This window comes from Microplitis mediator, chromosome 10, assembly GCF_029852145.1.
Source record: "Microplitis mediator isolate UGA2020A chromosome 10, iyMicMedi2.1, whole genome shotgun sequence".
NCBI classification, from domain to species: Eukaryota; Metazoa; Arthropoda; class Insecta; order Hymenoptera; family Braconidae; genus Microplitis; species Microplitis mediator.
In genome coordinates this window covers 4252489-4279889 of record NC_079978.1, presented here as the reverse complement: position 1 = coordinate 4279889, position 27401 = coordinate 4252489, and the positions used below count along the sequence as shown (strand labels likewise).

The window sequence follows — 27401 nt, the reverse complement described above, 5'->3', positions numbered from 1 at the left end:
CTTGTCCGTTCGAATTTATTGATGTATAGAAAATTTTGAGGTGCCCACGTTGTCCCCTAATTTTTTAGAGTTTTGAAAATTTTAAGACGTCCTTTGCCCCCTCCCTTCTCCACTACCCAATAGTAGAAGTACTTGAACATAAAGTACAATAGTTTCAAAGTAAACAAATTGTAAGAGGGGATGAAGAACTTACAAGGTGCCACAGTTTTGACCAATGGCGAGGGAGTATTCGCTACAATGCATGTGGTAGTATGGCGACATCCCTCAGCTTATAAACCTTTCGAATCCACTCTACTGATAATCATTCTTGTTTCAGCTAGAGCTGCCGACACATCATCGGCAGCTCTAGCTTAAGCTTTAAAAGTTTTAGCTTTAATAATTCACTTGAGTTTTGTTCCGGTTTTATACTCGTTTTCTTCTCACAGTGTTGAATAATGTCTCTCAGTTAGTGATCATGGATGTTCCAACCGTGTGCTACATCTATTCTTTGTCGTCGCAATATCGCAGGTAATTGTTTTATTTAAATATTTTTATTTGTGTAATAGACTGACACGCGTTAACGAGAAAAAAAATCCGGAAATTATTTTTAAAACTGTGTATACGTTAAGCTTTTAAGAGAATATACCATCTATTCTCTTTCTCACACACACGTGAACGAACGGAACTGTCCTTTTGCACTTACATTGGCAAATGGAAATTTCAAATGAGCCATTCTCAGATATAAACTGCAATATCCGAACGAGAAACATTCCAATCGATAAATAATAAATTTACGCATCGAATGACATATTTTGTTTAATAATTTGGGTCTTTATCTGTGAAAACAGTTCATTTGAAAATCACCTGGTACACTCTCTTAAATTCACTAATGTTTTAAGCTCAATAACTTTTTTTCTGTTAGTTGTACGAAGAAAACACATAAAAACTTTTTTGTAGAAAATTAAATTTCTTACACGACTATGTACTATGATTTTGAAAAAAGTTTTTTAAATACTTTTATACATAAAATACAAAAAAAAAATGTTTTCACCTAGTTTAGTCGAGAAGTGAGTTTTCTGCGAAAAATCGTTAAAGTTCTCTTAAAAATATGGCGATTGGTGCATTGGATTCAGAATTTAATTCTGAGAAATGGGTTTTTTTATTTTATCAGCCATTAAAAATTTCATTTGTTATAAACATAAAACAAAGAGACAACAAGGGAGTCTCTGTTTTGTAGCTATATCTTCAAAAATATTAAAGATATCTGAAATTTGAAGAATGATCGTAAAAGAGGAGAAAATTTTAGTAAAATAAGTCTCGACTCCCCGAGTTGTAGCTCCATTATTTATAATTTTCATTTAACGTTGAAAGTTGGGCTCCGCGCGCCCGTTTCGATGCCCACGCGTTGCCGCCAAGCAAAGTATGCAACACAAAATAATTATTTTATAACTTTTGATATTAATTTAAAAATCTGAATTAATTATAGTGTCATCTAGACATTTGAAGGAATATAGCCCCTCAAAATGAGATTTTTAGTAGATTTCATAGAAATCTAACTATTGTATTTGTCCTCATAACGGAATTTTCGAAAAATTTTGCTATATCTCAACTCAGCTCGACGAACTGAGTCAGAAAATACATTTGGTTCAAAAGTTTATATATGTATTTATATATATATATATATATATATATAATATAACGCGCCGTTCTCCAACGATAGCGTCCACAATTCTACACCGATCTTAATGAAACTCAGTATACTTATTCTATAGACGATTACCTTGGATGAGTTCGAAGATGAGCCAATTCGGCCAATAAGTTTAGAAGTTATGGTTAATTGAAATTTTGTAAAATTTTCAAAAAAAAATTTGTTTGCCGCTTTAACTGGATGTAACTTCTAAACGGAAAGAGATAGCTTATTTTCGTTTGTCCTATCTGAAAGCTCGATCGATTGCCTTCAATTTTCACTATGCACCTTATTGATTTGTTCACTTTTTCTAATAGATAAATGATTTTGAAAATTTACAAAATATTATAAAAACTAATTTTATGCAGGTTGTCACTTCGATTATTGCCACAATTTTAAACCGATCGCTTTAAAACTAAGTATACGTATTTTTTGGGTGATTACCTTGATCGAGTTCGAAAAATGAGCTCGATCGGTCAATTAGTTTAGAAGTTATAGCATTCCAAAATTTTCAAAATGTCAAAAATTCATATTTTTACTTATTTTTTCTTAGATATTTTTTGAATGCTATAACTTATCGACTCTCTATAAAATTCATCTAAAAGCTCTTCAAATAAGCTTTAATTTTCATGCCTATATATATGCCTAGACCACTGAAATTACTTATTTTACCATTCATTCAATGAAATTTTTTAGTAGATTTCATAGAAATCTAACTATTGTATTTGTCCTCATAACGGAATTTTCGAAAAATTTTGCTATATCTCAACTCAGCTCGACGAACTGAGTCAGAAAATACATTTGGTTCAAAAGTTTATATATGTATTTATATATATATATATATATATATATATAATATAACGCGCCGTTCTCCAACGATAGCGTCCACAATTCTACACCGATCTTAATGAAACTCAGTATACTTATTCTATAGACGATTACCTTGGATGAGTTCGAAGATGAGCCAATTCGGCCAATAAGTTTAGAAGTTATGGTTAATTGAAATTTTGTAAAATTTTCAAAAAAAAATTTGTTTGCCGCTTTAACTGGATGTAACTTCTAAACGGAAAGAGATAGCTTATTTTCGTTTGTCCTATCTGAAAGCTCGATCGATTGCCTTCAATTTTCACTATGCACCTTATTGATTTGTTCACTTTTTCTAATAGATAAATGATTTTGAAAATTTACAAAATATTATAAAAACTAATTTTATGCAGGTTGTCACTTCGATTATTGCCACAATTTTAAACCGATCGCTTTAAAACTAAGTATACGTATTTTTTGGGTGATTACCTTGATCGAGTTCGAAAAATGAGCTCGATCGGTCAATTAGTTTAGAAGTTATAGCATTCCAAAATTTTCAAAATGTCAAAAATTCATATTTTTACTTATTTTTTCTTAGATATTTTTTGAATGCTATAACTTATCGACTCTCTATAAAATTCATCTAAAAGCTCTTCAAATAAGCTTTAATTTTCATGCCTATATATATGCCTAGACCACTGAAATTACTTATTTTACCATTCATTCAATGAAATTTTTTAGTAGATTTCATAGAAATCTAACTATTGTATTTGTCCTCATAACGGAATTTTCGAAAAATTTTGCTATATCTCAACTCAGCTCGACGAACTGAGTCAGAAAATACATTTGGTTCAAAAGTTTATATATGTATTTATATATATATATATATATATATATAATATAACGCGCCGTTCTCCAACGATAGCGTCCACAATTCTACACCGATCTTAATGAAACTCAGTATACTTATTCTATAGACGATTACCTTGGATGAGTTCGAAGATGAGCCAATTCGGCCAATAAGTTTAGAAGTTATGGTTAATTGAAATTTTGTAAAATTTTCAAAAAAAAATTTGTTTGCCGCTTTAACTGGATGTAACTTCTAAACGGAAAGAGATAGCTTATTTTCGTTTGTCCTATCTGAAAGCTCGATCGATTGCCTTCAATTTTCACTATGCACCTTATTGATTTGTTCACTTTTTCTAATAGATAAATGATTTTGAAAATTTACAAAATATTATAAAAACTAATTTTATGCAGGTTGTCACTTCGATTATTGCCACAATTTTAAACCGATCGCTTTAAAACTAAGTATACGTATTTTTTGGGTGATTACCTTGATCGAGTTCGAAAAATGAGCTCGATCGGTCAATTAGTTTAGAAGTTATAGCATTCCAAAATTTTCAAAATGTCAAAAATTCATATTTTTACTTATTTTTTCTTAGATATTTTTTGAATGCTATAACTTATCGACTCTCTATAAAATTCATCTAAAAGCTCTTCAAATAAGCTTTAATTTTCATGCCTATATATATGCCTAGACCACTGAAATTACTTATTTTACCATTCATTCAATGAAATTTTGCTATTGCATTAGTTCTCCTACTTCTTAGTACATTCATGGAACTACTTAAATTCATATTATCGCAGTGTGACACTTATAAAATCTAAACATCTCAATTCAGTGGGTATATACAATTTGGTTCTATCGACAGTGTATAAATGATATGATATATCAATCACAAGATTTACATTAGTTATGATGATAATATTCACTATATCTACTCGTCGTTTGATATTCTAATAGGCTTTTTATTTCAAATATTAGTACTAATTTCAAGTATGACACTTTGATGTATCACAATCAATTTTTAATCTTATAATATTTTATTAGTAGATTTTATTAAAAGCAAATTATCGCCTTTGTCCTTATGGTAGAATTCTCGAGCATTAAAACCATAATCTATCATTTTTCGAATAGGGTCCGGAATACCATTGGTCCGATAGTTTGAATATATGCATACGAATCTTTAAATAACGTTAAATCAAAACATGTAGTGCATTATCATCAAAAATTCTTCTGAAGCTCATTTAGTTAGCATCAATTTTTGGCATTATACTTATAATTTTTTGATTTTTTTTGTTTTATCATCTCGAGAATTTTTAAGAAAATGTAGAAAAAAATTTCATTTTATCATTAGCTTTCATTTGAACAGTGAAAAAAATTAAACAATGAGAAATCTACTTCCATTTCGGCTGCCGAATGGCCTTTTATTTTTTAGCTTAAATTTGTTCAAGTTATATAATTGTTAATTAACAAATTTTTCGGAGACTTGAATTTGATAAAATCTCTTATGAACGTTTAAAAAATGTGTCTATAAATTTCTTTTCTTTTGGGAGCTTTTGTTATATAAATAATAAACAAGATTCCGTTGTAATAGTTTATTAGAGTTTTCATTTGTTTATAATGATTTTTCTAAGTTATCAAAAATCTAATGAAAATATCCGGCTAACGTTATAAAAAAATTTATTTTCCTAAATCTTTAATTTTGGTTGTTTTGGTATTCATATATGGCGTTTAGTAGCTTGACTAAAAAAATTTTTACATTAATTGTTTAAAAATTTTTGATAAACAAATAGACAAATTGAATATTTTTGAGAAATTTTTTTTTATCAATTTGTTGTGTTAGTTAAATAATGATTCTAGAAAAAAAAAATTTTTCTTAAAAAAATTTTTTTAATTGTTTGTAATTTTTTTTTTTTCATTTATCCACCATTTAAATTATTTATATATATATATATATATATATATATATATATATATATATATATATATATATATATATGTAGTAGGAACTACTTCCTTGAGTCCCATACAAATTGGTTCTTAATTGCTACCTAGGTTTGTCACTCCACGCATCGGTCATAATCTCTTCACTAAACATCTGTTCATTTGGGTATTTTTCTTAATCCCTTTATTTACAATCTTTTCAAAAAAATACTTACTGCTGAGTACAAAGGTGCAATAATACAACAAAAATAGAAAAACTTTAAACCTGGAATATATTTTTAGTTACAAATAAATATAATCTTAATCCCTCACTTTCTCTTTGAGTTCTTTTGTCGAGACATCTTGGCATCACAAAACAAATAGGTAAAATTAAATTTTAATGACGAAATAGTCATTAAATAAAATTCAATAATTTAAAATAGATGAAAAAATATTTAAACGTCAATTAAAAGAATAACTAATAATCAAATAAATAATTTCTAAACGTAATACTATTATTCGAATAAATAAATAATTTATTAACTTCAACTACAAGAATAATTAAAAATTTAATAAATAATTCTTACAAAAAAAATTATGAGTAATGTAAAATTTAAGATAGTAAATATAATTTTTGAATATTGTAAATAAGAGTCGGCTGACTAGCCACCTAATAATATTTTTCTTTTATACAATCTTAATAATTTTTACTTTTTAATATTATAAATAGAGTCGGCTGCTAGCCACCTATTTTAAATTCAAATTAGGATTTAATTGACTAACAAAAATAGTAGAAAACTTATAACAATAAATAAATAATATAGGCTCAACGCCAATCAAAAACATAATGTCAACTAAAATTGATATTTTAAAGTTAACCAATTATAATATTACAAAGTATAATAAACAAATTTAAAAACGATAATTATAAATAAATTTAAACAACAAATAAATAATATAAGCTCAACGCCAATCAAAAAAATATAATGTTAATTAAAATTAATATTTTAAGTTAACAAATCATAATATTACAAAGAATTATAAATAAATTTAAACAATTAAATTTAAAATATTTTTATAAGTAAAATATTGTACATGTGGATGTAATTGTGGGTGCGCACGCACATAGGCCCACATAGGGGTGTGTTTTTTTTCTTGAGAATGTAGTAGAGGATAATGACAATCGTTGATGTCCCACTGCTTTTTACTCGTCAAATACATAAGTTTCGACAAACTTGACATATGAATTTACCATGAGAATTTTTGAACTTTATGATAAAGTTTTTTTTTACCTTTTTTTTTTGAATTCATAACTTTTTTTTTTTTTTTTTTTCGTTACGATATGACAAAAAAAATAATATTCCTTAATAATAGATAGTTTTGAATAATAGATTAGGAAATGGAAAAACCCTTTTTTTTATCCTTCACCTGGTTGAAAGAAAAATTCAATTTAACTTTAGGAATAGAAAATCTGCATAAAAAATTAAAAACGGTCTGCAAGAATTTCATTTTTTTTTATTGATAAACATGAAAGTATCTTTGCACGTTGATAAACTGACAAAACATTTCTTTAAATTTTATAGGGGAAGGGGGGAGGCAAAAGGGGGTAGGGTAGGCAAAACGGGGTACCCCCAAAATTTGATAAAAAAAAATTTTATATTTTAAATGGTTTTTAAACATTCCAAAATCACTTCTGTAAATATAATTAAGCGTTACTTTGAATTTTTTTTGATAAACTTTTTCAAAAATCAATTGTCAGTTGAAAAATAATAATGACGTTTGTTTTATGATAAAAACTATTAAAAATTTTTTTTCTTCTTTTGTATCCAATAAACATGTAAAATATAAATTTTCTCCATGTAAATTACTTCAAAAAAATTCAACTTCATCAAATTCGTTTAAAATCCAGGAATTTTTTTTTTACCTTTTTTAGGGGATACCCCACTTTGCCCGCAGAAATGAAAAATTTTTTTTTTTAACGGTAACTAAAAATTTCTTCTATTTATTTTGAATATCATTAAAAAAAAAAAAGATTTAGCGTATTTGAGTCCTCTAAAACTTTGTATTTCCTTAAGTACCCCCTTTTGCCCCTCCCTCCCCTACTATGACGGATGTTGAATTAAGAAAAACATTATTCTAACTTTTAAAAATACTAATTTGTTAAAATTTTCTTTATTCACAGGTGTAATCTAATGGACTTGATATTTCGTCTCCGGAGGTCACTTCAACAAATAAATGGTAGTATGTTGGGACAGGAATTCCAGTAGACCAATAATCATAATGTAAGTAATTTAACTGCACATTGACAACATCTACCCTACGGTTTTTTACTTTTCAATTCTTCGGTTTAAATTAATTTTTTATCCCCCCCCCCTCTGTCTAAACTCATCCGCACAATCCACTATCATTCGGTCTGTATCTTTACTTTTCCCTCTCAAACTGAACTATCGTCTTTCGTTTTCGTTTTTTGGAAATTTTTTTTTTTTCTTTTTACTTTACATTTATTGAATACCTGACGCAAAAATGAAAGAAAATCCGAAAAAACAAATTTTTTTCATTTTGATAACGATTACACAATTTAAGGAACAAAACTTGTTCCTTTAATTGTTTTCCAAAACTTTGAGCAATCGGACCGGACAAACGGTTCAATGGATCAATGTGAAAATTTCCAGGGTTTTTGGGAGTACATTAAGCTGCAAAATCACCTGGCAACATTGACCTTTCCATCAATATTTGCAAAGTAGCGATGAGTTGACTAAAAAATCAAAAAAAGGCCATTTTCTGTGGGTTTTTCAAATTGATGTTAAGGATGTAAGGGAAATGGAGCTTGTAGAGAATTTATTCTAGTTTCTCGAACTGTCCCTCAGATGACTGTGTGACCATTAGTTGCTGAGATATCGATAATCAAAGACAAAAGGATCCTTTTTCATTTGACGGCTGATATCTCAGCAGCAAACTGTCGTACAGAGAAACAAAAAAAAGCAAATTGTAGATGATTAAATTTCCTAAACGAGCCATGAATTTTACGAAAAAAATTTTCCCGGCCTCGTAGACCTAAAATACAAAACTAAAAAATTTGGAAAAATTTTGTCTCGACCTTTTTCTTATGATTCCGCAAAAACCGTGGCTCAAAAAATTATTTTGCTGAAAGATCTTTAAACTAGAGATTTCAAGCTTCAATTTGCTTATTTTTTTTGTTTTTTCGATACGATCATTTTTCACGAAAATACAGCCTTCCAAAAATCACTACAAAATTTATAAAATTGTCTTGTTCCTTTAATTTTTTGGATAAGTGTATTTATTTTAGTTATAACGTTTACAGAATGATTTCGGACTTGGACCACAAAATCGACCCACTTCAAATCCATTTGGGGATGCGCAACTCTCTCCTCCGTATTTACCTGGTTCTAAGGAGTGCACTTCTTCGGTTGCTGTGCCTCCGGCACTCCAGCAAAGCAGTTCGACTATGTTGGAGATTATCACGGGCGTAGTAATTTGCCACATGGCCCATTCCTTTCTGACACACAGGAATAAAATCTTTCAGGTGTGGGCTGTGCACATATCGTTGCATTAACAAGGCAATGCTGAAGAGCCATATGAAATCCCACTCGAAGACGTATGATTATCACTGTGGTGACTGCCAAACAAAATTAAAGTTTCACCATACCTTCAAGCAGCATCTTGAACAGACCGGACATCGACAAGGGAAAACCTTCGATGAGAATGGAAACCCTTTTCACAAATTAATTGATGTCGGCTGGAAGCCGAATTCTATTTAACAGTCATCTACACGAAAACGATGTCAACTGTTCTCTGCCGAATGCTAAAAATGATGGCGGTCCATTCAATGGACCAAAACCGGGCGGTCCAGAACCGGGCCAGTCAACTCGACGGGTAAACAAAAGAAAATCAGTCAAATGCAAGAAGTGTCAAGTGCCATTTGACACAGAAGTTGAGTTGCGGACTCATCAGGAAGAGACTCACTTTAATTCGGAGAAAAACATTCGATGCCCGAACGAGAACTGTGCGTTTGTAACCGACCTAAAACACCATTGGGAGTACCACATGAAAAGGCACGGAGGAACAAAACCTTTCGGGTGTGAACTGTGCTCATATCGTTGCATTAACAAGGCAATGCTAAAGAGCCACATGAAAAAACACTCGAAGATATTTCAATACCACTGTAGTGACTGCCAAGTGAAATCCAACTTTCACCATGACTTCAAAAAGCATCTTGAGGCGACCGGACATCGACAAGGGCCAACCTTCGATGAGAATGAAAACCCTTCTCACAAATTAATTGATGTTGGCTGGAAGCCGCATTCTATTTAACAGTCATCTACACGAAAACGATGTCAACTGTTCTCTGCCGAATACTACGAACACATACAAAACAGAACCGGACTCGTCAACTCCACGGGTAAACAAAAGAGGAATAGTCAAAACCATTCGATGCCCGAACGATAACTGTGATTTCGTTACAAGCTTCAAACACCATTTGGAGTACCACATGTACAGTCACACAGGAATAAAACCTTTCGGGTGTGAACTGTGCTCATATCGTTGCATTAACAAGGCAATGCTAAAGAGCCATATGAAATCACATGCGACGATATATCAATATCACTGTGCTGACTGCCAAACGAAAGACAATTTTTACCATACCTTCAAGAAGCATCTTGAGGCGACCGGACATCGACAAGGGCCAACCTTCGATGAGAATGGAAACCCTTCTCACAAATTAATTGATGTTGGCTGGAAGCCGCATTCTATTTAACAGTCATCTACACGAAAACGATGTCAACTGTTCTCTGCCGAATACTACGAACACATACAAAACAGAACCGGACTCGTCAACTCCACGGGTAAACAAAAGAGGAAAAGTCAAAACCATTCGATGCCCGAACGATAACTGTGATTTCGTTACAAGCTTCAAACACCATTTGAAGTAACACATGTACAGGCACACAGGAATGAAACCTTTCCGGTGTGAACTGTGCTCATATCGTTGCATTAACAAGGCAATGCTAAAGAGCCATATGAAATCACATGCGACGATATATCAATATCACTGTGCTGACTGCCAAACGAAAGACAATTTTTACCATACCTTCAAGAAGCATCTTGAGGCGACCGGACATCGACAAGGGAAAACCTTCGATGAGTATGGAAACCCTTCTGAGAAAATAATTGATGTCGGCGGAAAGCGCAGAGGATTGAAAAAGCCTGCCCAAATAGAAACAAAAATCTGCGCAGCAACAGTGGTGTCTCCTCCAGAAACTCCACATTATTACTTGAGCCCTGTTCAAGTCGCACCACTGGACCTGAGCAAAACAGGTTCAAGTATCAATCCAATGGACCTAAGCTAATGGACGTAAGTGTATTAAAAAAAAATAATAATGTATTGAATGTATATTATTCAGTACATTATTATAAAATTAGTTTTTCACAAAACTTATCAGTCAGTAATTAAAATGTTTGATGTAAATCTAAAAAGTTTTTAATTCAACGGTGATCAACCAAAATTACATTTTTTTTTTCTAAATTAACTCGTCATTTATTATTTTTTACACAATTGATAATACATACATTCAATTCTGATGGATAAAGTAAAATGTGATGTACATTTTAAACATTTTCTTTTAGAAAAATTTTTTTTTTTTTTTCACGATTTTCATACTAAATTTTGCGCGATTGCTCAAAATATTTTTTAAAATGAAGTATGCAAACAAAAATAATATTAAGTTGGTACAGCATTCGTCGCTTTTTCATGCTCGCCACTTAATAGTATTTTGTTTGCTTCATTTCGCGTAATCTGTAAAAAAAAAAAATTTTTTTTTAATGCTTCTTATTAAAAGTAAAAAAAGAAATATTTTTTAAGCAAAAAACCAGTAAAAATAAAAAAGTATCAATAGACAATAATTAAGTTTTTATCGTTATGCAATTAAGATTATTAAGAGAAATGAAATGATTCATAGGTTGTAGATTATATAAATATATAAGCATCGTATACATAAAGATATATGTATGTATATATATAAATATGAAAATAAGTTGCCATGTGAATAATTAATTTCATTTATATAATTTCTGTAAAAAAAATTTTTTGAAGATATTTCATAAAATTTTTCTGTTAGATATAAGATGACTGAAAATATATTTTTGCAATGCTGAAAAAACTAATATCACAATATTAATATTTAAACTGTTTTTATAAATATTAATATATGATAAGTGAAATTATATTTTCTATAGAATATAACTTAAGATTTAAAAAATTTAAATTATCTAAAATTACTTAATATGTCAGCATTGCAATTTATTAATTGATTTATAATATCAGTTGCAATACTTCTATTCCGAAATTTGACTGAATTTTATTAAAAATTTTCCGGACTTGTTCATTCGTCAGTAAAGTTCAGTCAGAGATATTCGATATTTGTTCATGAGTTTTGGCTTAAAGAAATTTTAAATAGAAAAATTCTACTTTAATCATCGACTTCTAGTTTTTCAAGTTTTGAATTCCCGCTCGAAATTTTGAATTCAAATCGAGAATACTAAACGTCTTTAAGCCGAAATTATCGGCTTGCAGGCACACCGTCAAAAGTAAAAATTTCAGAAGTATACCAACTTCAGAAACTCACAGTTAGGAATGTAAAAAATAAAGATGGTTCATAATTCAGAATGACAAATTATCACCTTGTCAAAAACATCGAATCTCTAATCTTTATATCAACACATACTCAGAATTTACAATATTCATTCTTTCGTAATAAAGAATTAACAATATTTAGAATGACAATATTTCAGAAATCCAATACTTCCGAAATATTCAAACTACGAACGCCAATTCTTCAGAATTACATTTTATACGAATGACCATTTTAGTAAAATTTTCTAAGCTTTGCTGACAGTCGGTATTACAGACTTTCCCTATGAATTTACCATTATCATGTGAGTGCTTTGGCGGATTGATTGGGTTTAAAAAATTTGTATGACTCGTTATGTAATAATTATATATGAATTTTACGAGTTTAATTTGTATGAAACGATTATATTGAATGTACTGAATTAAGATAGAAGTGCTATTTGTGGCCAGTAATAATTAAGTTCTAATAACTCTCTAATCATGAATAAGTGAGAATAAGTGAAGATTTACTAATGCCAAGTGCAAACCGAACCACTAATTTCAAAAAGTGGTTCGGTTGGCACTCAGAATTAGTGAATATTCACTTATTCATGTTTAGAAAGAATAGTTGAGTTATAATTATTTAAGCTTCAACATAAAATCGTAAAATTAGTGACATAATTTTTTTAACACATACTAATGAACAATATAATCTCATCTGAATAGAAAAAATAGAATTATCACCAGTTAAATTTTTACGAGAAATCCCAGAGACATACCATTGAAATTCTATAGAAAATATAAAAATTATAACCAGTTAAATTTTTACGAGAAATCCCAGAGACATACCATTGAAATTCTATAGAAAATATAAAAAATGTAACCAGTTAAATTTTTACAAGAAATCCCAGAGACATACCATTGAAATTCTATAGAAAATATAAAAATTATAACCAGTTAAATTTTTACGAGAAATCCCAGAGACATACCATAGAAATTCTATAGAAAATATAAAAATTATAACCAGTTAAATTTTTACGAGAAATCCCAGAGACATACCATTGAAATTCTATAGAAAATATAAAAATTATAACCAGTTAAATTTTTACGAGAAATCCCAGAGACATACCATTGAAATTCTATAGAAAATATGGAAATTATAACCAGTTAAATTTTTACGAGAAATCCCAGAGACATACCATTGAAATTCTATAGAAAATATAAAAATTATAACCAGTTAAATTTTTACGAGAAATCCCAGAGACATACCATTGAAATTCTATAGAAAATATGGAAATTATAACCAGTCAAATTTTTACGAGAAATCCCAGAGACATACCATTGAAATTCTATAGAAAATATAAAAATTATAACCAGTTAAATTTTTACGAGAAATCCCAGAGACATACCATTGAAATTCTATAGAAAATATAAAAATTATAACCAGTTAAATTTTTACGAGAAATCCCAGAGACATACCATTGAAATTCTATAGAAAATATAAAAATTATAACCAGTTAAATTTTTACGAGAAATCCCAGAGACATACCATTGAAATTCTATAGAAAATATAAAAAATATAACCAGTTAAATTTTTACGAGAAATCCCAGAGACATACCATTGAAATTCTATAGAAAATATAAAAATTATAACCAGTTAAATTTTTACGAGAAATCCCAGAGACATACCATTGAAATTCTATAGAAAATATGGAAATTATAACCAGTTAAATTTTTACGAGAAATCCCAGAGACATACCATTGAAATTCTATAGAAAATATAAAAATTATAACCAGTTAAATTTTTACGAGAAATCCCAGAGACATACCATTGAAATTCTATAGAAAATATGGAAATTATAACCAGTCAAATTTTTACGAGAAATCCCAGAGACATACCATTGAAATTCTATAGAAAATATAAAAATTATAACCAGTTAAATTTTTACGAGAAATCCCAGAGACATACCATTGAAATTCTATAGAAAATATAAAAATTATAACCAGTTAAATTTTTACGAGAAATCCCAGAGACATACCATTGAAATTCTATAGAAAATATAAAAATTATAACCAGTTAAATTTTTACGAGAAATCCCAGAGACATACCATTGAAATTCTATAGAAAATATAAAAAATATAACCAGTTAAATTTTTACGAGAAATCCCAGAGACATACCATTGAAATTCTATAGAAAATATAAAAATTATAACCAGTTAAATTTTTACGAGAAATCCCAGAGACATACCATTGAAATTCTATAGAAAATATAAAAATTATAACCAGTTAAATTTTTACGAGAAATCCCAGAGACATACCATTGAAATTCTATAGAAAATATAAAAATTATAACCAGTTAAATTTTTACGAGAAATCCCAGAGACATACCATTGAAATTCTATAGAAAATATAAAAATTATAACCAGTTAAATTTTTACGAGAAATCCCAGAGACATACCATTGAAATTCTATAGAAAATATAAAAATTATAACCAGTTAAATTTTTACGAGAAATCCCAGAGACATACCATTGAAATTCTATAGAAAATATAAAAAATGTAACCAGTTAAATTTTTACGAGAAATCCCAGAGACATACCATTGAAATTCTATAGAAAATATAAAAATTATAACCAGTTAAATTTTTACGAAAAATTATAACCAGTTAAATTTTTACGAGAAATCCCAGAGACATACCATTGAAATTCTATAGAAAATATAAAAATTATAATTAGTTAAATTTTTACGAGAAATCCCAGAGACATACCATTGAAATTCTATAGAAAATATAAAAAATGTAACCAGTTAAATTTTTACGAGAAATCCCAGAGACATACCATTGAAATTCTATAGAAAATATAAAAATTATAACCAGTTAAATTTTTACGAGAAATCCCAGAGACATACCATTGAAATTCTATAGAAAATATAAAAATTATAACCAGTTAAATTTTTACGAGAAATCCCAGAGACATACCATTGAAATTCTATAGAAAATATAAAAAATGTAACCAGTTAAATTTTTACGAGAAATCCCAGAGACATACCATTGAAATTCTATAGAAAATATAAAAATTATAACCAGTTAAATTTTTACGAGAAATCCCAGAGACATACCATTGAAATTCTATAGAAAATATAAAAATTATAACCAGTTAAATTTTTACGAAAAATTATAACCAGTTAAATTTTTACGAGAAATCCCAGAGACATACCATTGAAATTCTATAGAAAATATAAAAATTATAACCAGTTAAATTTTTACGAGAAATCCCAGAGACATACCATTGAAATTCTATAGAAAATATAAAAATTATAACCAGTTAAATTTTTACGAGAAATCCCAGAGACATACCATTGAAATTCTATAGAAAATATAAAAATTATAACCAGTTAAATTTTTACGAGAAATCCCAGAGACATACCATTGAAATTCTATAGAAAATATAAAAATTATAACCAGTTAAATTTTTACGAGAAATCCCAGAGACATACCATTGAAATTCTATAGAAAATATAAAAAATGTAACCAGTTAAATTTTTACGAGAAATCCCAGAGACATACCATTGAAATTCTATAGAAAATATAAAAATTATAACCAGTTAAATTTTTACGAGAAATCCCAGAGACATACCATTGAAATTCTATAGAAAATATAAAAATTATAACCAGTTAAATTTTTACGAGAAATCCCAGAGACATACCATTGAAATTCTATAGAAAATATAAAAATTATAACCAGTTAAATTTTTACGAAAAATCCCAGAGACATACCATTGAAATTCTATAGAAAATATAAAAATTATAACCAGTTAAATTTTTACGAGAAATCCCAGAGACATACCATTGAAATTCTGTAGAAAATATAAAAATTATAACCAGTTAAATTTTTTCGAAAAATCCCAGAGACATACCATTGAAATTCTATAGAACAAATAGAATTATCACCAGTTAAATTTTTTTGAGAAATCCCAGAGACATACCATTGAAATTCTATAGAAAAAATCTGGGCGTCTGTTGGCCCTGCGGGCCAGCCCCAAAACTTCCCGCTGTTCTCGAGCTCAAGCAGCTTGAAAACATTACTGTGAATATATTTTCGAGCTCGAAAATGCTATTACATGAAATCATTTTATTATGAGCCTTTTAAGCTCTATCAAGTTACGTTTCATGCTAGAGTTTGAAATGTTAAGATCCGAAAACCATCAATAAAGAAGCGGCTTTTAAATTTTTATTATCGATTATGTTCTCTGAAATAAATGTATTGAGGCAGAAATCAATGTCAGCGATCAAAATCAAGATTTGAATGATTTTTGACTTAGGTCAGAGCAATAATATATTGAAAATCCGAGAAAAACATTAACGACTGGGTTTTTTCAATTTTTTGATGACGATATCTTTAAAACTAAGGAACAAGTTTAGCATATTAGCACAATTTTAGCACATTATATTTTGATTTATCCGGAAAAAATAACATAAAATGTTATTTTTTTAACTTTTCAGCGCCGATATCTTCTGAACTAATCAACCGATTTTGACGTTTGAGGTGGCAATCGGCGCGTTTTCTTGAACTCTACAGCCGATTAAATTTTAAAATTGATCAGACGAGTCACTTCAAAGATAATCGAAAAAAAACGTTTTCTACCATTTCTTTCGCCATCGATATCTCTCGAACAAATTAACCGATTGAGATGGTTAAGGTGGCATTCGACGCGGCTCATAAAGGTCTAGAGCTGATTAGATTTTGAAATCAATCGTTCGAGTCGTTTCTGAGAAATCACTAAAAAACTAAAAAAAAAATTTTTTTTTTTCATTAACCCGCCAATATCTTCGAGTCTACTTGATCAAATGATCTGAAATTTTCAGGAAAGTTGCGGGCCAACAAGCTCTTTTGATTGCCACCTTAACCATCCAAATCGATTCATTAGTTAAAAAGTAACAAAGAGTTTACACACACACACACACACACACACACACACACACACACACACACACACACACACACACATACATACATACATACACTCGGACATCATTCTGAAAATAGTCAGAATAGCTTCCTAGGACCTCAAAACGTCGACATCTGATGAAAACTCGACTTTCGAAAATCGGGGTGAAAACAATAACTTCCCAATTTTTCGAAAATCGTCGATTTTCTTAGCGGGAAGTTAAAAAATATATTAATATTATATAATAATAAAAGTAATGATTAAAAATAAATTGAGCGATTGAGGTGTGCACTTTTGGATTTTCCAACATTTTTTTTTTACTGTATTAGAATGAATTTTTTTTTTTTTTATACTTCTCCATTAATTAAAATGAAATATTAAAGGTCTAAAAATAAAACACTGGTCATAAATAGCACTTCTATCTTAATTCAGTACATTCAATATAATCGTTTCATACAAATTAAACTCGTAAAATTCATATATAATTATTACATAACGAGTCATACAAATTTTTTAAACCCAATCAATCCGCCAAAGCACTCACATGATAATGGTAAATTCATAGGGAAAGTCTGTAATACCGACTGTCAGCAAAGCTTAGAAAATTTTACTAAAATGGTCATTCGTATAAAATGTAATTCTGAAGAATTGGCGTTCGTAGTTTGAATATTTCGGAAGTATTGGATTTCTGAAATATTGTCATTCTAAATATTGTTAATTCTTTATTACGAAAGAATGAATATTGTAAATTCTGAGTATGTGTTGATATAAAGATTAGAGATTCGATGTTTTTGACAAGGTGATAATTTGTCATTCTGAATTATGAACCATCTTTATTTTTTACATTCCTAACTGTGAGTTTCTGAAGTTGGTATACTTCTGAAATTTTTACTTTTGACGGTGTGCCTGCAAGCCAAATTATCTTATTGAATGGGTCAGGAGTATAAGTGACAAAAAAATTTCAAAAAAAAAAAAAAAAAAAAAAAACTAAATTCGAAACTACATTCAGCAGAAATAATAATTTTCTTTGTCATTTTTATTCCTTCAACCAATATCGAATAATAATAATAAATTAGAGACATAAAGTGAGATATTTATAATATTATAACAGTAAAAAATAATAAATTAATATTTAAATAAACTACGTATTTGGATCTAACATTCCATAAATATGACATATTTTGTAATTTTTATAAGTGAATAAATAAAAAAATAAAAATATACTATAGCGTGTTCTTTTTTTATTTATTATTTTTATTATTTATAATTTAACTTTAAAATTAAAGGCACGAATTTAGTAATTAATTAACTTTATTTTTGATTAATAATAATTTAAATAATGAGGAAATCGGTGAATTACAAAGAGAGTTTTTTGATTGAAAAAGATTCATCGACAGATAAAAGCAGTACCGAATCGCAGATAATTCATTGGACGCCAGATCTTTTTGGTCTAGAAACGTTGGTTTTTCTATAATTGGTAATGCAAAGTGCAGAAAATGGATTCTGATAAGTCAGCCAATATTTTAAGTTGAGTGAGCAACAAATATCTGCAGTCCGGGAGAATTCATTTTTACAAAAAGTACTTGGCAATATATACTCCCAAAAAATATATAAACATGTTCCTGTAGACTTAAATAATTAAACAGTTAATATTTTATTTTTTCTGAAAATAATAATAATAATATAAATAATTTAATTTGCTGAAGATTATAAAAAAATTCTTACAGCCGAAGATTGAAAAAACAATTTCGCAGCATGAAAAATATCGAGAGTATTGAATAGCACTAAAGTAAAGAGAATCAGGAGACACGGTAGTATTTCATATATTGTGTCGTGTCGTTTTTCATATATTTATTTTAATGTATATTTTCGTGTCGTTTGCATAAATTTTTTTGGTTTCGACCAATCACGTTACGAATAGTTTGGCTTCACATATATTTCATCTAAATTTTATTATAGGAACAATTAACTTACAATTTAATTAATTAGTTCTTTTTTAATTACACCAATCTGTTTTCAAAACAGATTTTGTTTTTTGCTAACAATAAAGAGTACAATTAACTGTCGTCGGTATTATAGTTTTTGGTGTTATTGACTGTCCACGGAAGTTGGTAATGTAGAACTTAATCGATCTGTAGATAATAGAACTTTATAGATACTCTATGTTTCGATGACAATGATTGTTTTCATTTATTTCAATTCAAGTATTTATTATTCTATTACTAATTATTTTATATAAATCATATTTCGATGTGATTTATATTTTACAATTTTCTTTCGATAATTTTCTGTTTCGTAAATTTATACTGTTACAGATTTGAAGTTTTAAACTTTTGGTTTAGTCATAGATATTTCTTTTCGACGAGATTGTCTACTCGACAACTTGTCGCATCTCGGAGATTTCGCATCGAACGAATGTCTTTTGGACAATGGCTCTGGCCCCCCACGACGGCACTGAAATTCGCGGGAAAATTTTAAAAATGAATAAAAATTTTACGATAATGAAGTTAGCCGAGGTCCAATAATTATTTGATTTTTTTTTAAATGATAAATTATAAAAAAAAAAAATATTTGGAAAAATTGCACCTGTAGTTTTTTAAATTTTCTACAGGTGCATATTTTTAGTTTTTATTTTTTTGTAATTGATTTGTTAGTAAACAAATTGTCAATTGTCTGTTAATTTCAGGACCATAAAATTTAAATGATAGTATAGTTAGCGGACATCTACTAATTTTTTAAATTTTTGAAATAATAAATTAAAATGTTTCTAAAATAAAAATAAAAAAATGCATGTCTAGACATTTCAAAATTCAGTAGATGCATTTTTTAAAAATTTTCGTATGTCTGCTACATTTACATTCGTAAAATTTAATTACAAATAAATTAAGAATACAATAAAAAATAATAAAATGTTATTTATTATGTTTTTATAATTTTTTTTGTCTTTTATTTGTACATTTGCCATAGTCACACTAATTATACACTAATAAACAAAAAGATACACTATATAAATAAGATAATAATTATAATTAATTAATAATATATCAGTTCTCAGTGTCGGAAGTCTGTACGAGATTCTCGTGATAAAAAAAATTAATAAAAAATAGTACGATAAATGTTTTAAGAATATCACATTAAATACAATTCAATTAAAAAAAAGAAACAAAAGTAATTATTGATCATTAATTAATAATAATAATAATGATTTTTTAGTTTTATATTCTTGACAATTGTTGTAATAAATTAGAGGGTAAAATAGCTTCTAGTTTATCAAGAATGTAATAAAAAGGTAAGGAGAGCCAAGCGAGCATTGCTCTGGCGACGACACCCATAGTATCAGGATACTGATGAGTCAGCAGAGCCAGCAAAGCTGTGAATGAGCACAATCCAGCAGTAAACAAAATAAAAAAGGGCAACTCTTTCTTGGGATAAACACTGACGTCATGAAATGAGGGTAACAGTTCACGATCAGCACACTCGGTGCAAGTTGGGTACGGGTAAAAAAGGTGACCGCGTTCCAATGGATACGGTAACATTCTGAAAGTCCCTTCCCACGTGCAGTGCAGAAGATTCAAAGCACCTTCCATTTGTTTCCAGTGCGATAAGTGGAAAAATGCGTATGCAATAGCTTCGGAATCCCCGCGTTTTAATACATGTTCGGGTGGTAAGATAAGAGGTTTCATCTCCAATAGATACTTTGGTACATGAGGATTGAATTCAACAGCACGATGAATAGCTTCTACCGCAGACATCTCGGCAGTTGTTAATCCACGTTTGCTGGCTATGTCCGGGGAAAATTTATCAGCAACTAGTCTTGCTTTCAGCAGAGCTGCTGTATAACATATTGTCGCTGATTTAGGCAAACTTATGTCGTCATATTTAGCTAAAACAGCTTGTACGTCTGCGTACGCCTGCATCTCCAACAATGCTTCTATTAAATTTTCATGTATATTTAATACATTCATTATTGGAGGTACTTCTTTCGTTAAATCACGAAACATTTTAACAGCTTCTTTTAATTTACCGAGTTTCCTAGCACACATTGCTAGACGTCTTTTGATATAAATTAATACATTGGTATCCCTTCTGTGTATCGCTTCAGCAGTAGCACCCTGATGCTGAGTATTTTGTGACTTTCTGTAATTATTTTCAGCGACTTTCAGCGCTTGTTTTAAAATTTTTTCAGCTTCAAGTATCGTCGTGGCTTCTTCTTCAGCAAGCAAAATATAAGCTGGCGCACATTCAGCGTTATGTTCAAGCGCACTGTGTGCGGCCTTTATTCTCACCACGGGATTACGTTCGCGCCAAGCTGTTTGCATGATCTCGTACTCGGCTTTGCCGGTGTCACCTTCGCATGTAAAAAATGTCTGATGGTCTTGTGCTGAAAGATTCATATCATAGTAAGTTAGAGGTTCTTTATTTGTCGCCCAATAAAAACGTTGATACTCAGCACCGCGGAATAAATTTATCGGATTGCGCCATACTTTACACTCTGGTACACTCTGCTGATTTGACGAATTATTTGCGTTGTTTATATTTGGATTATTGTTATCAGATCCACTGTCATTGCCACCAATCCAAGGTGATATGTGATTCAATGATACTTGTTCAATAAATGACGTGCCGTATTTACGAAAATACCACCATTCAAATATTAATATCAACCCGGATATTAATGATGATGTACCAGTCAGTGCAACGTAAAATTTAGGTGTCAGTGTGCTCAGGAACATTGTCGAGTCCCACATGCTTGTAAACAATAAGGCCATTTATTTATTTAAATAAATAATTGTTTTTTTGTTTTTGTTTATCTTAGAGCTAAAACAGACAAAAAACACACAGGGTTAGATTGTTTTTGTTGTGTATTTTTAAGTTTATTTTACGGGCTTAACACACACGGCTAATTATTTATCAACTATTCTGGGGAATAATGATTTATTAATTGGTTGGTTATTCATTAGTGTTGATTTATTTATAATTATTACTCAAAATAATTTAAGTACGGTTGATTACATTGTTACACACGTAACATCGATCACTGAACTCAGCTTTTGTTCAACAGGATTACATACACATGCGGGAAATTCTTTTTACCATCGATATAGATATACAGACAGCAAAGTTTCAATTACTGACTAAAGATGACTCGAGTAATTTCGTAATTTCTGTCAGAGAAATTTGTATCATTTTTTTTATTCATTTTCTTATTGCGTTATGAGAAATTTTTAATGAATTTTGTTGATTTGATGAAAGAAGACAAATTTTTTGATAATAAAATTATTAAATTACTGAGGGCGCGTTCGGAAATAATTTAAATAAATATATGATGATAACACTAGATGGCGATATAAGAATTTTGCGGAAATCAATTTTGTAACAGAAATTTTTCAAATTTTGTGAGAAAAATGAGGTAGAAAGTAATTGATAACACTAAGAATATTTGAATGTAAATTTTTGAATTTTATTTCTTAAGTTATTAATTTTTTTTTTATCTTACAAATTTTTATAACATGATTATGAAAATAATGTTTTGTTGATAAGGGCCAGTTTTTCAAACCTAGTTTATTTTTATCCGGGTTTTAATTAATATTGCTAGTATATCTATTGTTATATATATTAATAATATACAGATATACCAGCAATGATAACTAAACCCGGATTAAAAATAAACCTGGTTTGAAAAACTGGCCCTAAGAAATGAAAGAAATATATCGAATTTTCGAAAAACTACACGTGAATTTCCATATTTTTATACATAGATATTTATATAAATTAAACAAACGATATTTTATCATAATTAAATTCTATAAAAGTCACTGCCGAATCTATTCTTCGGTATCATTGTGGACATCATTAGCATCAGTTAAATCTTTTTGATTGCTTGATAACGGAGTTTTTGCCTGAAGACCCTCAGTAGCTCTCGCTGAGTTATTTTTGGTTGATTTCAATTGTTTGATAACTTTTGTTCTTAAATCATTTTGATCGTTTTTCCAAGCGAAATATAAATTTGTACGAAAATTTCCTCTTTCGTTTTTTCTCAGTTTAAAATGATTGCAAAGATTAGAGAAGAGAACTACATTTTGGGCTGGGTTGTCACCAATATCATCAACTCGTTTCGTATATAATAAAATTGCAAAATAAGTTTTAGTTACATTGAATTTCATGTTTTTTCTTTTGCTATTGGAAAATAAATGGAAAATGACGTCAGTAGTATTCTAGAGTAGAAGTAAATGAGAAGAAAACAAATTGAATTGGAAATTCACATTTTTGATAATATTTTATTATAATGTATTTAGTACCTTTTATTTAAAAATGATTAATAATTCGTGTAACAATGAAGAATCAGTATACAAAATTATTTAGCTAACAGTAATATTATATAGTTAGTTAATATAAACGTACCCGATGATATATATCATTAATCATAAATCGTTGTTACTTTAATTAATATAAAGACAAAAAGTTCTATTTGAATATCGCCACACAAGAAGTGTCAAAATATGGGGCGTATGCGCATGAGCAAATACCAACTACTCAAAACTCATGTACTTATTTTTTTTTATTATTTATTATTAAGTTGTCAGCAACGGATTTTTTGAAAAACAACCATAAATTTGTAGTGAATTAAAATATTGTAGTAAAATCTTATAAATAATTTTCTAAAAGGGTCCAAAAAATTTTTTTCGCCCTAGAATAATATAACTTATTTGTCATTACACTCATTACTAAATGACTTATAGAATTTAATTAATAAAATACACGTGTAGTTTTTTCAAAAATTACATGTTTGTTTCATTTTTTATCGATAAATTAATATTTTCATATTTATGCCATTATCAAAATTTGTAAAGTGAGAAAAAAATTAAAAATTTTAAAAAATACACATGTAGATTTTGATGAATTGAAGACGTGGATTTTTTTTCAGTCTAGTCATTTTTTTAATAGTCACAGTGTAATATCAAAAGAATATAGATGAGTTAATTTGATATTTTTTAATTGATATATATTTTTGAAAATGTTCATTACAGATTTATTTTAAAAATTTTACCTCTGAAAAAAAGTAAAAATGCGTATAAAAATAATTCAAATACAAATTTATTCCCGGTTTTAAAAATTTTTTAAATCGTTTATTCAGAGATATCGATTGTTGAAATTTTCGATTGCCATATGTCTGCGATATTAACTTTCACATTTTAACAATTCGTAAATTTAAATTATCAACGCGTTTTTATTTAAACTACGCGCTTATTGTTATAAAATTTTAATAATTAAATCACAATATTAATTTTGAACTCTACCGCGATTTTTTATTTTTTATTTAAAAAGTAGTCAAAACTAAAGTATTTATTTGAATGTCAGCGGGTTGAATTTTATTGGCCGCAGTGTACGGAAGTTAAAATACAAACCGGAAGTGATGACTATACGTCAAAAAAATACTGATAACAATAATAATAATTCTTAATTTTTTTTTTTTTTTTTTCATATCTCAATGGCTGCCAACTCATCACGATGTTGACAGACGTACGTGGTTGACATTGTTAGCAATAGTACTAAGAACAATATACTTGTAAAAACAAAAAAAGTGTATAAAATAATTAAAATAGAGCGGAATTTGTCTATAGTAATATATAATAAATAGACTGTTAATAATATAAATATCGTTAAAATGAAATCAGTGTTTTATTGTGTAGTGGCGTTACTATTAATAGTAATAGCCGATGTACAGAGTATAATGTTTGAATTACAGCCGAGTGCTAGAAAATGTTTAAAAGAAGAAATACAGGCACAAGTATTGGTTTCTGGTGAATATCAAGTATCCGAAGCCCCAGGGCAACGTGTTGACTACGTGGTAAATATCATTATTCATTTTTTAATTTACTTATTTTTTGATTACGTCAACACAATCTTTAAGGTTAACTACTGGTTAACTAACCTGCAATATGGTTCAATTATTTATTAATATGCTAATTATAATATTTATTACCAATTATTACAGGTAAAAGATTCTAAAGGTCATATACTGTCACAAAAAGAAGATATTCCTCATGAAAAAAATTTAAAGTTTTCATTCGTTACTGAAAATTATGACACCCTAGAAATTTGTTTCACTTCACATTTACCAGCTCGTTAGTATTCATTTATTATAATTTATATTTATTATCATTAGTTAATTCATTAATTCAATTTTATTACTTGATAGATCAACGAGGCATGAAACAAGACATTTTATTAATAACTAAACATGGTATCGAAGCTAAAAACTACGAAGCGGTAAGTTTTAAAAATAAAATTATCTTAATTTAAATAAATATAATAAAGTAATTGTGTTTTTTATAAGTCATAAAAAACAGATATTTTTATTGTTTTCTTCTTTTTTTATGTGAACTTATTCGGGCGCTCAGATGGTAAATGAAATTTGCTAATTTCTTTTGCTTGTGTGTTCACTATTATTGTTTATTATCATTATTATTATTATCTACCATTTATAATTATTGTGTTTTATTATTTTATTTATTGATAATACTACACATAAATTGACTGCTACCTCGTTGATCCAATGTCCTTTTTTTTGTTTAGTTATTTACGTGAGGTGTTATTTTTATTTTTATACTAATAGATTTTGAGATGTTTTTGAAAAATTAAATTTAAAATTTTACTAAATATTTATATTATTATTTTAATTAATAGCTCGGTGAAGCTGCGAAATTGAAGCCTATTGAAATTGAATTGAAGCGCTTGGAAGATTTATCTGAGAGTATTTTCCAAGATTTCGCGAGAATGCCCCAAAGAGAAGAAGAAATGAGAGCTACAAATGGTAAATTATTATTATTATTATTAATTTATTAAGTAATTAGTGGAAAATTATTAATTATTATATATTATTTTTCAGAGCAAACAAACTCACGTGTGTTGTACTTTAGTATATTTTCAATGTGCTGTCTTTTAGGTTTAGCAACATGGCAAATATTTTATTTAAGACGTTTCTTCAGAGCTAAAAAATTAATAGAGTGAGCTTAAATAATTATAAGTCTTCCGTGATTAAGCGTATTTTTTCATCAGTTTATAAAATTATGTATCAAAGACACGTAAAATTAAATGATGCGCAAATAAATAAATATCTTAAATCTTAAATAATAAATAAATTCAAGAGAAGACTTAAAAGTCATATTTTTCAGAGTGATTAGAATGTAAACGTAATTTAAATTAAAAAAGATAAATCCATTGTACAAAATAACTGTTCTGCCATTTTTCACCTTGTCACTCACGTTTTTTATTATACGATCAATTGTAACTTTGGATAAAGTATAGTCCAATTAAATTTTTAATCTGCTGAATTTAAATAATTATTACTATTAATTTAAATTGTAAATAATTGAAAAGTATTTGATTTTTGAATTTATTAATATTGATTTGTTATTTTTTTTTAACTTTCATACGACCTTGTTTTTTGTATTCGAAGAATTCAATTCTTTAAAAAAAAATTATTTAAATATAATTAAAATAAAATACTTTTCAATTTATAATAACTGGCGATATTGTAATTAATAAATAATTATTAATATTAAGATGGTTTATTATTATTGCATTAATATAATTTAAATATAAAATAATGTTATCAAAAATTTTAATTTAATTGTTAATTTTAAATTAATATAAGCTTTTAAATTAATATTTGTCTTTTAATTAATCATTACTTGGCAGAAATTTTATTTCATTTGAATAATTTTTCATAGAATAAACAACTAGCGCCATACAGTAATGGAACCATATTGCCGCGAAAATTAGAAATTCAAATGTAAATAATTTTCAAAAATATTTTTATTTAAACGGCAGAAAAATTTAATAACTTTTTTTGTCTCCTCAATAAGAATATAGTCGTGTGTTTTCTCGATTTCTTAAATATAACTGTTGATACTTCCCAAGTAGCACATAGACAACTCTAATAACCACTTTAGCTTGAACTTGACAGTAATTTGACAATTTAAATTATTGTACAACTTGTGGAGTGAATTTGCATTCTCATTCAGGTAGTAAATTGTCGTCAACAACGGAACGAACTAAAGTTGACGAATATTTGAAGAAAAATTCAAGGAAACTTCTGCTAAGCAAACTGCAATTAGGGGAAACGTAAAGTCTTTTAAAAAGACAAGATAAATTTTTGTTTTGTCTCAAAGCCAAATTTTTATATATCAATAAGACATACAGATGTTGGTGCCCAAAGTCATAAGAAATCGTTTAGATGACTTGTGTGACCACTATTTATAATTTACTTTTTCGCATCATTTGTGTCAAGTTTTTTAAACAGATATTTTTTCAGTGTCATAAATTTTTGATCATTTTATCAAAATTTTGGTGCCTTATCAATACGTCAAAAAACAGCCTCAAAACTTCTGTCTTATAGATGTTAGTTTTAAGGCTGTTTTTTGACATATCGATAAGGCACTAAAATTTTGACAAAACGATCAGAAATTTATGTCACCGAAAATATGTCTGCTTAAAAGACTTGACACAAGTGAGGACAAAAAGTAAATTACATATAGTCATCTAAACGACTTTTTAATTGACAGAAGACAGGAAAAACAACA

At 28.4% G+C, this 27401-nt stretch overlaps 4 protein-coding genes and 1 long non-coding RNA gene across 6 annotated transcripts; 4 read left to right on the top strand and 1 right to left on the bottom strand.

Annotated features, from left to right (window-relative positions):
• Positions 1-378: 378 nt before the first annotated feature.
• On the top strand, positions 379-8925 carry LOC130676024 (uncharacterized). Its single transcript, XR_008991373.1, has 3 exons — positions 379-507; positions 7423-7522; positions 8563-8925. It is a non-coding gene; the product is annotated as an uncharacterized LOC130676024 (long non-coding RNA).
• Positions 8926-8990: 65 nt separating this feature from the next.
• On the top strand, positions 8991-9572 carry LOC130675766 (protein hunchback-like). Its single transcript, XM_057481608.1, has one exon. It carries the CDS (start codon positions 8991-8993, stop codon positions 9570-9572), a length of 582 nt encoding a protein of 193 aa, XP_057337591.1.
• Positions 9573-10264: 692 nt separating this feature from the next.
• On the top strand, positions 10265-10609 carry LOC130675765 (protein hunchback-like). Its single transcript, XM_057481607.1, has one exon. It carries the CDS (start codon positions 10265-10267, stop codon positions 10607-10609), a length of 345 nt encoding a protein of 114 aa, XP_057337590.1.
• A 9131-nt stretch (positions 10610-19740) lies between these two features.
• Positions 19741-21892, bottom strand: LOC130676030 (protein ST7 homolog). 2 transcript variants are annotated; one of them, XM_057481983.1, is made up of 2 exons: positions 21714-21892; positions 19741-21633 (listed from the first exon to the last, which is right to left on the bottom strand). In XM_057481983.1, the coding sequence occupies exon 2, from the start codon at positions 21582-21584 to the stop codon at positions 20031-20033; it is 1554 nt and encodes a 517-aa protein (XP_057337966.1). In that variant the 5' UTR covers positions 21585-21633; positions 21714-21892; the 3' UTR covers positions 19741-20030. The 2 variants fall into 2 exon arrangements, with proteins under 2 accessions (XP_057337966.1, XP_057337968.1); XM_057481985.1 differs by having other exon boundaries at positions 21829-21847.
• A 2397-nt stretch (positions 21893-24289) lies between these two features.
• Positions 24290-26381, top strand: LOC130676043 (transmembrane emp24 domain-containing protein bai). The gene is made up of 5 exons (XM_057482005.1): positions 24290-24664; positions 24812-24941; positions 25016-25086; positions 25504-25630; positions 25706-26381. Exons 1-5 carry the CDS (start codon positions 24482-24484, stop codon positions 25825-25827), a joined length of 633 nt encoding a protein of 210 aa, XP_057337988.1. The 5' UTR covers positions 24290-24481; the 3' UTR covers positions 25828-26381.
• The last annotated feature ends 1020 nt before the right edge of the window (positions 26382-27401 follow it).

Bases quoted from the DNA above. Each gene is read 5' to 3' on its own strand.
- LOC130676043 (XM_057482005.1), top strand. From the start codon at position 24,482: ATGAAATCAGTGTTTTATTGTGTAGTGGCGTTACTATTAATAGTAATA. The intron at 24,665-24,811 runs GTAAATATCATT...CAATTATTACAG, and splicing joins GGCAACGTGTTGACTACGTG to GTAAAAGATTCTAAAGGTCA. The intron at 24,942-25,015 runs GTTAGTATTCAT...ATTACTTGATAG, and splicing joins CACTTCACATTTACCAGCTC to ATCAACGAGGCATGAAACAA.
- LOC130675766 (XM_057481608.1), top strand. From the start codon at position 8,991: ATGTCGGCTGGAAGCCGAATTCTATTTAACAGTCATCTACACGAAAAC.
- LOC130676030 (XM_057481983.1), bottom strand. From the start codon at position 21,584: ATGGCCTTATTGTTTACAAGCATGTGGGACTCGACAATGTTCCTGAGC.
- LOC130675765 (XM_057481607.1), top strand. From the start codon at position 10,265: ATGCTAAAGAGCCATATGAAATCACATGCGACGATATATCAATATCAC.